The sequence below is a fragment of the Nicotiana tabacum genome, chromosome 24 (genome assembly GCF_000715075.1).
Source record: "Nicotiana tabacum cultivar K326 chromosome 24, ASM71507v2, whole genome shotgun sequence".
Lineage (NCBI taxonomy): Eukaryota > Viridiplantae > Streptophyta > Magnoliopsida > Solanales > Solanaceae > Nicotiana > Nicotiana tabacum.
This window is the reverse complement of record NC_134103.1, coordinates 95096973-95109357: the sequence shown is the minus strand read 5'-3', so window position 1 is coordinate 95109357 and position 12385 is coordinate 95096973. Positions and strand designations below refer to the sequence as shown.

At 43.8% G+C, this 12385-nt stretch overlaps 1 protein-coding gene across 1 annotated transcript; it reads left to right on the top strand.

The window, feature by feature from the left end:
* The first annotated feature begins 4182 nt into the window (after window positions 1-4182).
* LOC107769951 (uncharacterized) lies at window positions 4183-4668 on the top strand. Its single transcript, XM_016589210.2, has one exon. It carries the CDS (start codon window positions 4183-4185, stop codon window positions 4666-4668), a length of 486 nt encoding a protein of 161 aa, XP_016444696.2.
* Window positions 4669-12385: the final 7717 nt, after the last annotated feature.

The following is a 12385-nucleotide window of genomic DNA, read 5'->3' as shown; positions in this document are numbered from 1 at the left end:
GGACCCAAACAACTCCATAGCCGAAAATATGGCCACTCTAATGACACAAATGAGTATCCTCACCAAAAACATCGATGAATCAGGCCAGAAGCAGCAGGTATACATAGTTGATGCGAATAATGGGGGCTTATGTACACCATGCATTAACCAACCATATGCATGCTCTTGGAGTGCGGAAAGTGACAACCAACACTATCAGGAAGATATGAACTATGTGGCCAACTATAGAGGACAGAGGCAAGGTGGTCAGAATTTGGGGCAACAGAATCAGCAATATAGACCAGTACAACAACAGTACAATAATAGCAGCAATCCTGGAGCTATGCGACCACAGGGTCAAGTTGTGCAGTACCAAAAGCAACAGGGATACAACCAGCAAAATCAACAGCTAGCTTATCAACAGCCTCAACAACATCAAATAGTGAGACAAGAAGATGGGTTGTCTGAAATTAAAGGAATGTTGCAACAACTGATTGGGTCCAATGGAAAAATACAAGAGAAAGTGGACGCATATGAATCAGTGATAAAATTCATTGAGATTCAATTAGGACAGATATCAATGGCTCTGAATAATCTCCCCTAAGGGACGCTACCGGTAGATATACAAGTCAATCCAAAAGAGCAGGGCCCGAAACAGCTTATGGCTGTGAGTCTAAGAAATGGTAGAGACCTAGATCTAGAGCAAGAAATTGCTCGCGAAAGCCGACCAATTGAAACACTTGTGCCAGTACCCATTGAGGTAGATGATTCAACAGGGTTAACTGAGGTGACGATACAATATGCATAAGAGAGCACAAGTAAAAAAGAAAGTGGTTACGAAGGAGACTGAGGTAGCACAAGAAACGACAATAGAAGTAGTGACTGAGCAGGATAAGACTCAAATCACAGGAAGGAAGTGACCTCCAGCACCATTCCCATATAGATTGGCCAAATATCAGAAGAATGAGCAGTATAAGAAATTCATGGAGATGTTGAAACAAATCCAGGTAAACATTCCACTGATTGACGCCTTGAGGGAGATGCCTGGGTATGCCAAAATGATGAAGGATTTGATGTCTCGCAAGTTCGACTTCCAGGACTTGGCCACTGTTACCCGAACCTAGACCTGTAGTGTTATCATGACGAGACCCATAGCTGACAAGTTGTCAGACCCAGGGCATTTCATAATCCCATGCACAGTAGGCAGCTATGCTTTTGCTAAAGCATTGTGTGATTTGGGGGCAAACATAAACTTGATGCTCTTGGCTATCTGCAAAAGGTTAGGCATTGGAAGAGCAAGACCCACATCCATGTTACTACGGCTAGTCGACCGAACAGTGAAGAGTGCATCAGGTATCCTTGATGATGTACTAGTGCAGGTTGGAAAGTTTGTGTTTCCAGCAAATTTTGTCATTCTGGACTGCCGGTTTGACGAGGAGATTCCCATAATTTTGGGAAGACCATTCATGGCCACTGGGAGAGCACTGATTGATTATGAAACTGGAGAGCTAAAAATGAGACTGAATGATAAAGAGATAACATTCAATGTGCAGAAGTCTATGCGGCAACCAAGTGAATTTGCTAACTGCTCTATAATAGAAGCTGTGGATGTAATTTTGGAGGAGGAAGATGAGACTCTGAATGCTAAAGACCCTCTGGCGGCCTGTCTCACAAACTTAGAAGAAGTAAATAGAGAGGACATGGCGGAGTGGGTGCTGGCTCTTGAAGGCCAAGGTTTCTGGAAAAGAGAGCTCAAAATTGAGTCTTTGCATTTAGAAGAAAGAAAGACTCCTCCAGCTAAGCCATCGATCGAAGAGCCACCACAGTTGGAACTAAAACCGCTTCCACCTCATCTCAGGTATGCTTTCTTGGGACCCAACTCTACTTTACCTATTATTATCTCATCTGGTTTGTTAGATGTGCAGGAAGAATAACTTTTGCAGCTATTGATATAGTGAAAAACTGCAATTGGTTGGACCATTGCAGACATTAAGGGTATCAGCCTGGCTTTCTGTATGCATAAGATTTTACTAGAAGATGGCCACAAACCTTCCATAGAACATCAAAGAAGGTTGCACCCCAACATGAAAGAAGTCGTGAAAAAGGAGGTGATAAAATGGTTAGATGCAGGAATCATTTTCCCCATCTCCGATAGTAATTGGATTAGCCCAGTTCAATGTGTGCCAAATAAAGGTGGAATGATTGTTGTGCAAAATGAGAACAGCGAGCTAATCTCAACAAGAACAGTCACGGGATGGCGAATTTGTATGGACTACAGAAGATTGAACAAGGCCACCTGAAAAGACCACTTTCCCTTGTCGTTCATTGATCAGATGCTAGATAGATTGGCTGGGAGGTCCCACTTATGCTTTCTGGATGGATACTCAGGGTATAATCAAATCTCTATTGCCCCGGGAGATAGAGAGAAAATGTCATTCACCTGTCCATATGGCGTCTACGCTTTCCGGAGAATGCAGTTCGGCCTATGCAATGCACCCACCATATTTCAAAGGTGCATGATGGCCATCTTCACAGATATGGTAGAAGACATAATGGAGGTCTTCATGGATGATTTTTCAGTGGTGGGAGACTTATTCGATGATTGCCTAAAGAATCTGAAAAGAGTGCTGAAAAGATGTGTCGAGACTAATCTGGTGCTCAATTGGGAAAAGTGCCACTTCATGGTACAGGAAGGTATAGTCTCAGGGCACCTAGTGTCAAGTAAGGGCATTGAGGTGGATCGTGCAAAGGTTGATGTGATAGAAAATATACCACCACCCACTTCCGTCAAAGCAATAAGAAGTTTCCTTGGCCACGCCAGTTTCTACAGACGGGTTATAAAAGATTTATCCAAAATTGCTAACCCCTTGTGTAAACTGCTTGAAAAAGATCACCGTTTTGTGTTTTCTGATGACTGCAGGGTAGCATTTGAGGAGTTGAAGAAGAAATTGGTGATTGCACCAATCATAGTGGCCCCCGACTGGGGGCAACCTTTCGAGCTGATGTGCGATGTAAGTGACTATGCTGTGGGAGCAGTTCTTGGGCAGCGAAAAGATAAAATCATGCATCTGATCTACTATGCAAGTAGAACCTTGAGCGACGCCCAACTGAACTACACAGTGACAGAGAAAGAGATGGTAGTTGTGGTGTTCGCATTTGATAAATTCAGGTCATACCTGATAGGCTCAAAGGTAATTGTTTACACTGACCATGCTCAAAGGAGTCAAAGCCGCTCCTAATTCGATGGGTGCTACTGCTACAAGAGTTCGACTTGGAAATCCGGGACGGAAAGAGAATAGAAAACCAAGTTGCTGATCATTTGTCCAGTCTTGAAGGAGCGAAAAAGAAGGTTGAGGTGGAGGAGATCATGGAGAGTTTTCCAGATGAACAACTCTTAGCAATGAGCCTCGGTCTACACCATGGTATACATATATTGCAAATTACCTGGCAAACGGTATTGTTCCCTATGACTTGTCTTCCATGCATTTCTGGGATGAACCATATTTGTTCAGGATTTGTCTTGATAACATGATCCGGAGATGCATTCCCGAGATAGATCAATCTTTTGTTTTGCATGCATGTCATGCTTCACCGTATGGAGGACATTTTGGAGGTGTAAGGACGTCGACTAAAGTGTTGGATTCAGGTTTTTATTTGCCGACGCTATTTAAAGATGCACACTTCTGGGTGAAAAGTTATGATGAATGCCAATGGACGGGGAATATTTCCCGTCGACATGAGATGCCCATAAACCCAATTCAAGAGGTGGAAGTATTCGATGTATGGGGAATCGACTTTATGGAAACATTTATCAGCTCATATAATAACAAATACATACGTGTAGCGGTGGACTATGTCTCGAAATGGGTAGAAGTCATGGCACTTCCAACAAATGATGCGAAGGCACTTATTGGCTTCCTGAGAAAGAACATCTTTACCCGATTTGGCACTCTAAGAGCTATCATCAGTGATGGGGGCACCCACTTCTGCAACCGAGCCTTTGAAAAGTTGTTGGAGAAATATGGCGTTCGCCATAAAGTTGCTACTCCGTATCACCCACAAACAAGTGGGCAAGTCGAGGTGTCAAACAGAGAAATCAAGAGTATTTTGACCAAAACTATAACTGCTACTCGGACTGATTGAGCGAGAAAATTAGATGATGTGCTATGGGCTTGCCGCACTACATTCAAAACTCTGATTGATATGTCACCGTATAATTTGGTGTTTGGAAAGGCATGTCACTTGCCGGTAGAGTTAGAGCATAAAGCCTTCTGGGCATTGCAACAATTAAATCTGGATGTGGAGGCCGCTGGAACTAGTAGAATCACAGAGCTGCATGAACTTGATGAGTTTCGTTACCATGCTTTTGAGAGTACAAGGTTATACAAGAAAAGAATGAAACTGGTGCACGATAAAAACATTCTTAAGCAAAATTTTAAGCCGGGAGATGTGGTGCTATTATTCAATTCGAGATTGATGTTATTTCCGGGCAAATTGAAGTCAAGATGGTCAGGACCATTTCGTGTGCTAGAGATTCATCCCACCGAAGACGTAGAGATTGCTTCAGAAGATGGCTCTCATAAGTTCAGAGTCAATGGTCACAGATTGAAATATTATTTGGGCATGGATGACACGAAAGTAGTATTGGTGACTCATTTGTTGGAACCACCAATGTTGAGCGAGCCTTAAGTCGATTGCCTGCGTCATGCCGCGACGTTAAATCAGGTGCTTCATGGGGGGCAATCCATTATAACGTTGTATTCGTCATGTCATGACGTTAACTAAGGCGCTCATTGGGAGGCAACCCAATTCGTAGTTGCTTTTTAGTGTAGTTAGAATTTTTTTGTTCATTTTTTGGAACTAACATGTTTGCAGGTAATTTCGGCAAGTCGTACACTTCACTTCGCGTTGCCTGTTCCCCAGCGAGCTGGTCCAGGCGTTAAGCCTTGCGTCGCCTGATGGAAAGCTCGCATGGGAGCTTGCCTCGAGAGGGAAAGAGCGAGGTGCATCTCGCGTTAGGACTCGCGCCGCACGCCCAAGAGCTCACGTTGGAGCTCGCTTCGAGAGGGGTAAAGCGAGGCAGCAACCTCCCGTCGCCAGGTAAGTGCATTTTTCGGGGATTTTAATTTTTTTCCCTTATTTCTTTAACCCTCTCCCTTAAAAATCTAACCTAAACGCCCAAACCTCACTTCTCACAAAACATACTCAAGCACACATCCTCACTGTTCATGCCAAAAACTCTGCCAAACTCCCTCCCTCACAACCTCATTGAAGACAAGCAATCTTCTGCTCTTTCCTTCACCTGCAACATCAATTCAAAGGAAAATCCCTCCTCTTAAACATCTAAGGTATGATTTCAACCTCCATTCTCTGGCAATTTTGAGTTGGGTGAATGCATGACATTGGACACAAATTTTGGGGTTGTTCTTCATTGTAACAATGTGTTTGTGTGTCCCAGCCCCATGATCCCCATATGAATGGTGTCGTACGGAACTCCCAAGCTGAGTTGGGAGGGTGAGGCAATCCCTCACCCCTACAAGCACTCCCATGGCACTAGTGCATCCTAAGTGTTTGTCATAATGCCTCAAAGGCATTCTTTGTCCCCATTGGAGCCCGAGTCTTCGGGATAATAAGACTAGTGCTATGTAGTCATGCACCACTTTAAAATTTTAAGGGTGTGGTGTCTCACTAGTAACCCGATGCTTTGAAATTGGAGGAAGCACCCATGTGTCATTGCTTGATTCTCATACTAAGAAACGATGAGGTGAAGTCTGAGTAACCTCGGAAATTGTTGATAATCATGTGTTAAACTCTTAAGTGTGGGGTGGAAAGACCATGTTTTGACATGTTGCAATGCACCTTAAACTGATTCATGCTCACTTGTGTAGGTACGAATATGCCTCCAAGAAAAGACACCGGTAAAGGTAAAGCCACATCCACTGCTCCGTCTAAAGCTAAGGCTACCTCCGTACCTCCCCCGAAGAAGAGAAAATTGGGGAATTTACTTCTAGTCAAGGTGAAGGACTGCAAGCCGTGGCAGCTATAGCAGCCACTCATCCACAACCTCAAGGGCAGTAGGAGTTTGGACTCAAAAGCATACCCCCACACACTAAGGATTGGTACAGGCGCTGTAGGCCAAAACATGTACATCCAGAAGCTGCTATTCATGAGCATCGCCTGCAAGCCAAGTACTAAGCAATGTGGAGAGGCATCAATGATTTGGGGTTGAGTACAGGGGATATAAATCTCAATCTGGTTCGTGAATTCTATGTCGGGTTTGATCCAAAGGATCCTGAACAGCTGGTGCCGATTCGTGGACTGTTGATAGATTTTTTAGCCACGGCAATATTTAATTTCTCAGGTACTACGGATGTTCCTCAGGAGACATTGGACTACTTCATGGCCCGTCCTATATATCGAGAGCTGAGACACACTCTTTGTGGTGTCAATTCTATGGTAGCTTATGTTCGGGATAATAAAACAAATCGGCACAGGAAATTCCCCAAGAAGAATATGAGGGCAGAGGCTCGAGTATGACTGAAACTGATTAATACACGGCTCCTACCTTGCAATCATGACACGCTTATTAGCCGTGAGAGGATGTGTGTACTATATTTCCTCATGACGGGTCAGAGGGTGAATGTGGGTCATTTGATCTGTTACCAGATGTCTCTAGTAAGAACTAGTAAGAGGATCAATCGAATGCCATTTGCAAATATGTTAACTCAGTTCTTGAGACATGAAGAGGTTGAGGAGGAAGCAGCTTTCGATCACATCATTGATCAGCCCCTAAGACTAATGGACATTACAAGTATCCGGGTTAAGTAGGAGACTGCTATGTCATCAATGACTGGTGTCGAGTGCAATGCTCGCGATGACAGCTTTATGGCCCATTTATATGGGATGATGGACTTGCAACTTTGGATTGGGGAGCGGACGGCCACTATAGAGGAGAGGGCCATATTGGAGCAAGGATTCCCACTCAATGCTCATGCTCAGCAGCTGGTTGGGCTTGGTGAGGGATACAGACTCCCAGACGATGAGGATGTCAACACACCTGAGTAGTCCAAGGCCAAGCCGGAGCTATCAGATGATGAGGATGATGATGAGGAGGAGGAGGAGGAGGAGGAGGAAGCACAAGATGAGGAATGGACAGCCTCAGAGGAGGAAGGAGATGACACAGCTTGATCAGAGAGTTTTCCTACAACCTACTCATTGTTTTTCTTATTTTGTCAATTTGTATATGCACTGAGGACATTGCATGAATTAAGTGTGGGGTGGTAACTTGTAAATATTAGTCTTGTTTTATTTATATTTTTTAGTTAGGTCGTCTTAGCCTTTTAAAAAAATGAAAAAATTGGACTCTTCCCGACGATGGATCTCCTAGACAGTTTTCTTAAGGGAATTAAGTCTAAATAAAAAAACCAAAAAGATTTTTTTGTATGTAGTGTAGTAATTCCCCCTTGGTTTTTATTTGGGCCACGGTTCTTTTCCTAGGTATTTTAGTTGAACCGGGTGTAGTTAGTTTTAATTCTTAGGAGTAGAAACCACTGGTCTATGAATTGAATTACAACGATATCTCTTGACTATGTTATGCCTTGAGAATAGTGAGTACTCTGATTGTGATGCTTAGGCTCAGTTTTTGATTCTAGTATAAGTACCTTAAATCGTAGATTCTTAAATTTGCTTAACTGCTTTGACTGGAGTGTCGTGATAAAACCAATCATGATTTATGTGTCATGTGTGTGAGAGATTTGTATGAATTCTGTGCACTACAGTTGATGTCTAGAACATGCCCCGTGTGTGTGCAAAGTGAAATAATAGTCTTGTTCAGTATGGAAAGTGATATAGGAGTTTCTTTGTTGAGCCAGATATATATAGTTTACCCACCTAAATATTATGTAACGTAGTTAACCCGTTTGAGCCTATAATCCTGTTTCTTTGGTAACCACATTACAAGCCTTACCCCTTTGTTTTAATAGACCATATATTTGAACCTTGTCACCTCTCATGACTACTTGAATTGTGATGAATTATGTAAAAGTTAAAGTGTGGGGTGGTGGGTTGGATTTTGAGTGGAATAAATGAAATAAGGAGAAAGGTGCACCATTTTGAAAAAAAAAATATCAATAAAAGTCACTTGGATTGAAGGAATATATATGTATATATTACCCCATACTTTTTTAAGCACAAGTATATCACTAGCCACCACCATCAAGTATGGTGGTGGCTAGTGATGTAATTGTGCTTAAAGAAATATGGGGTAATATACATTGATGTGAAGGTGGAGTTTTGGTTTGACATAGGTATGGGCTTGAGTGTTAAAGTATATGTATTAAGGTGCTTAAGGGAGGTGTAGTCACTCATATCCAAATGTGTAACGACCCGGCCGGTCGTTTTGAGTGTATTAGCCCCGATCCCCTATTTGCTATTTTCTTCGTATCTGTTTCTGCTTATGTGACTTGCCAGGAGGTCTTGTTTTTGGTTTCGGAGTATTTTGGGACACTTAGTCCCTAAAACGGAAGCTAAGTCTCAGGATTTTTGGCCGTAGTCAGAATTGTGTGCAAACGACTCCGGAATGGAGTTTTGTTGGTTCCGTTAGCTCCGTGGGGTGATTTTGGACTTAGGAGCATGTCCGGACTGTGAATTTTTTTTTGTAGTTAATTTAGGCTTGAAATGGCAAAAGTCAAATTTTGGAAAGTTTGACCGAGGGGTTGACTTTTTGATATCGGGGTCGGATTCCGATTCCTGAAGTTGGAATAGGTCCGTAATGTTGAATATGTCTTGTCTGCAAAATTTGAGGTCAATCGAACGTGGTTTGGTAAGTTTCGGCGTCGTTTGTGAAATTTGAAACTTTAGAAGTTCTTTAAACTTGAATCTATGTGTAATTGGTGTTTTGATATTGTTTTGAGTGATGTGAAGGTTTGGCTAAGTTCGCATGGGGTTATATGACTTGTTGGTATGTTTGGTTGAGGTCCCGGGGACGTCAGGGGTGTTTTGGATGCCCATCGGAAGGAAATTTAGACTTAGGCATTGCTGGTTTCTTTCTGGTTTATGAGGTTTTTTACCAGTGGTGGGAGCCCGCAGGTGCATCCCCGCAGAAGTGAAGGGGAGGACGTAGATGCGGGCAAGGGGGGGCAGATGTGGATGAAGGCCTGAGTGGGAAGGATCGCAGAAGCGGGTATGGCCTGCAGGTGCGCACCCACAGGTGCAAATGAGTGACCGTAGATGCGAAGTCTGGTAACTTAAGTGGGATCCGCACCTGCGATGGAATTTCCGCAGGTGCGGCATCGTAGATGCGACAGAATTTCTGCAGGTGCTGTAGAACTGGGCAGAAAATGGAACTTTGAGGGTTTTATTCCCATTTCGATTTTGGGACTTTGAGAGCTCGGTGTGAGGCGATTGTTCGAGGTTTCTTCAAGAAAATTATTGGGGTAAGTGATTCTAACTCGGATTGGACTATATTTCATGAATCTATTGCTATTTTCATCATCTAATTAGGGATTTGAGTTGTAAATTTGGGGGAAACTGCTAGAAACTTCATACGCTAAAGTTTTGAGTTTGGAAGGTGATTTGAGGTTGGATTCGAGTAATTCTTGTATGGTTGGACTCGTGAGTGGATGGGTATTCATATTTTGTGACTTTTGTCATATCTCGGGACGTGGGCCCGGGGGCCAGTTTGAGCCTATTTCGGATTTTGACTTATAATTTCGTGTTTCTCTTGTGGAATTGATTCTGTTAGCCTACATTAATTATATTGTACTGCTTATGGCTAGATTCGGGGCATTTGGAGATTGATTCGAGGGGCAAGGGCATTGCAGAGTAGGATTTCTACGCGGTTGAGGTAAGTAAGAGTCTTAAATCTGGTTTTGAGGGTAAGAAACCCCGAGAATTGGTATGATGTGAGTGTTTGGAGATGACGCACATGCTAGGTGACAGGCGTGTGAGCATACACCGCGAGGGATTGTGACTTGGTCCGTCCCGCGAGACTGTAAAGTCAAATAGACATTGTTATTACTTGTTTTTCCTTGTCTTTGAGAAATTGACTGCATTTCATGTAAGAAACCATGCTTAGGCCATATGATATCATTATTAGGACCCGCAGCGGTCGTATACTTGTTGAATTGACTGCTAATTGTTGTCTTGTACTCATTAACAGTCTTACTTGTGTGTTATGTCTCTGTTCCCTCTCATTTCTTATTGATACTTGTTGTATTCTCTGTTTGGGCTGATTATTATGATATTCTATGATCCCGAGGGGCTGGAGAGGTCAGTGACTGAGATAGTGCATGAGTGCCGAGCTGTGAGCTGTGTGAGGGTATATTGATCGTGTTGCACGCTGCAACGAGCCTTATGTCTATTTATGGATTGTTGATTGGGTTGCACGCCGCAATGAGCCTTATAGCTACTTATATGATTAGGTCGGGCTGCACACCGAAGGATATAGCGTTTGGCTGAAAGGAGCCCCTCCGGAGTCTGCACACCACCAGTGAGGGCAGGTACCTATTGAGAGTGTGTATTGAGGGCTGAGAGCCGAGAGTATGAGCTGTTGAGATGAGTTGAGTGACTGCTGCCTTGAGAGGTTGTACTTTATTTTATTTATTGTTGCACTTAGTTGTTATCTGTTGTTGTTGTGAAATTTCTGGAAGCTTCATATCTGATTTTACTTGAGCTCGAACTGATTTGACTTATACCACCGGATTTGAAAGCATGTTCACCCTTCACTGAAAACCTTTGAAATGATACGTATTTTTTTATAGCTCGTCACTGCTTCTCAGTTCCTTATTTAATTCGGTTACTTGCTGAGTTGGTTATACTCATGCTACACCCTGCACTTCATGTACAGATCCAGGTGTGTACGGTTCTGACAGTCGCTGAGTTCGTGCGAGAGCTGATTATTAGAGACTTACGATGTAGCTGCCGGCGTCCGTAGTCCTTGTTTCTCCTTTCTTATTATCTTTTCTCACTTGTATTGGCATTTGGCACAGACCGTAGTAGACTCTATTTCTAGATTGGTTGTTAGATGCCCATGATTTAGTGATGCTCCGATGTCGGGCTATCATTCCGCACTGGTATTTTGGGTTTTTATTTACCCCGTTATTATGTAAACCTTCACTTAGTTTAATTGCTTTAGCTCTCTTCTGCTATATATTGAAAGTATATTGAGAATGTCGGCTTGCCTAGTTCCATGATAGGTGCCATCACAACTGGTTAAGTATTTGGGTCGTGACAAGTTGGTATAAGAGCCTAGGTTACATAGGTCTCACGAGTCATGAGCAGGTTTAGTAGAGTCTTGCGGATCGATACGGAGACGTCTGTACTTATCTTCGAGAGGCTGTCGAACCCTTAGAAAACTTCACATTCTTGAATTCTTGTCGTGCGAATCTTTTGATTCTGGTAACTAAATTTTTGTTTCTCTAATTCTCTCACAGATGATGAGGATACGTACTACGGGGTAGGATGGACAGCCACCAGTACCACTAGTCAGGGTTGCGAGAGGTCGAGGTCGCGGTAGAGGCTGTGGTAGGGGCAGAGGTGTAGCTCACACCGCAACTAGGGCAGCACTTGTAGATCCACCAGTTGCCCCAATTCAGGAGCAGGCTCCAGTTGTGGATGAGCCAGTAGGACCAGCTCAGTAACCACATGTGCCTATTGTGATTCTAGGCCTTCAGGAGGCCTTAGCTCAGATTCTGACTGCGTGTACTAGTCTTGCTCAGGCGGTCTCTGTTTCGTCCGTAGCAGCCACTTCTCAGGCTGGGGGAGGTGCTCAGACTCCCGTCGCCCGCACACCAGAGCAGGTGGTACAGGGATTCCAGACACTGGGGGCACTACCAGCCTAGCCGGTTGCAGCTGCTCAGGACTATGTGGTTCCTGTCATGCCTGATGATGAGCAACGTCGATTGGAGAGGTTTGGGAGACTCCAACCTCCATTTTTCAGTGGTGCCGAGGGAGAGGATGCACAGGGCTTCTTGGACAGGTGTCAGAGGATACTCCATACAGCAGGTATTCTAGAGGCCAGTGGGGTCTCGTTCATTACTTTTCAGTTCTCTGGGGCTGCCTACAATTGGTGGGAGGCTTACGAGAGGCGTAGCCCGGTCGGCATAGCACCCCTTACATGGAAACAGTTATCCGGTCTATTCTTGGAGAAGTTTGTTCCATAATCCTGCAGAGAGGAACTGCGCAGGTAGTTTGAGCAGCTTCGTCAGGGTGATATGTCCGTATGAGATGAGATTTTCAGAGTTGGCCTGTCATGCTATCTGGTTGATTCCCACGAACAAGGAGAGGATCAGGAGGTTTATTGATGGCCTCACTTTTCAGCTGCGATTGCTTATGACCGGAGAGATAATGTCTGGTGCTACTTTTGATGAGGTTGTCGACATTGCTTGTCAGATTGAGATGGTTCGCA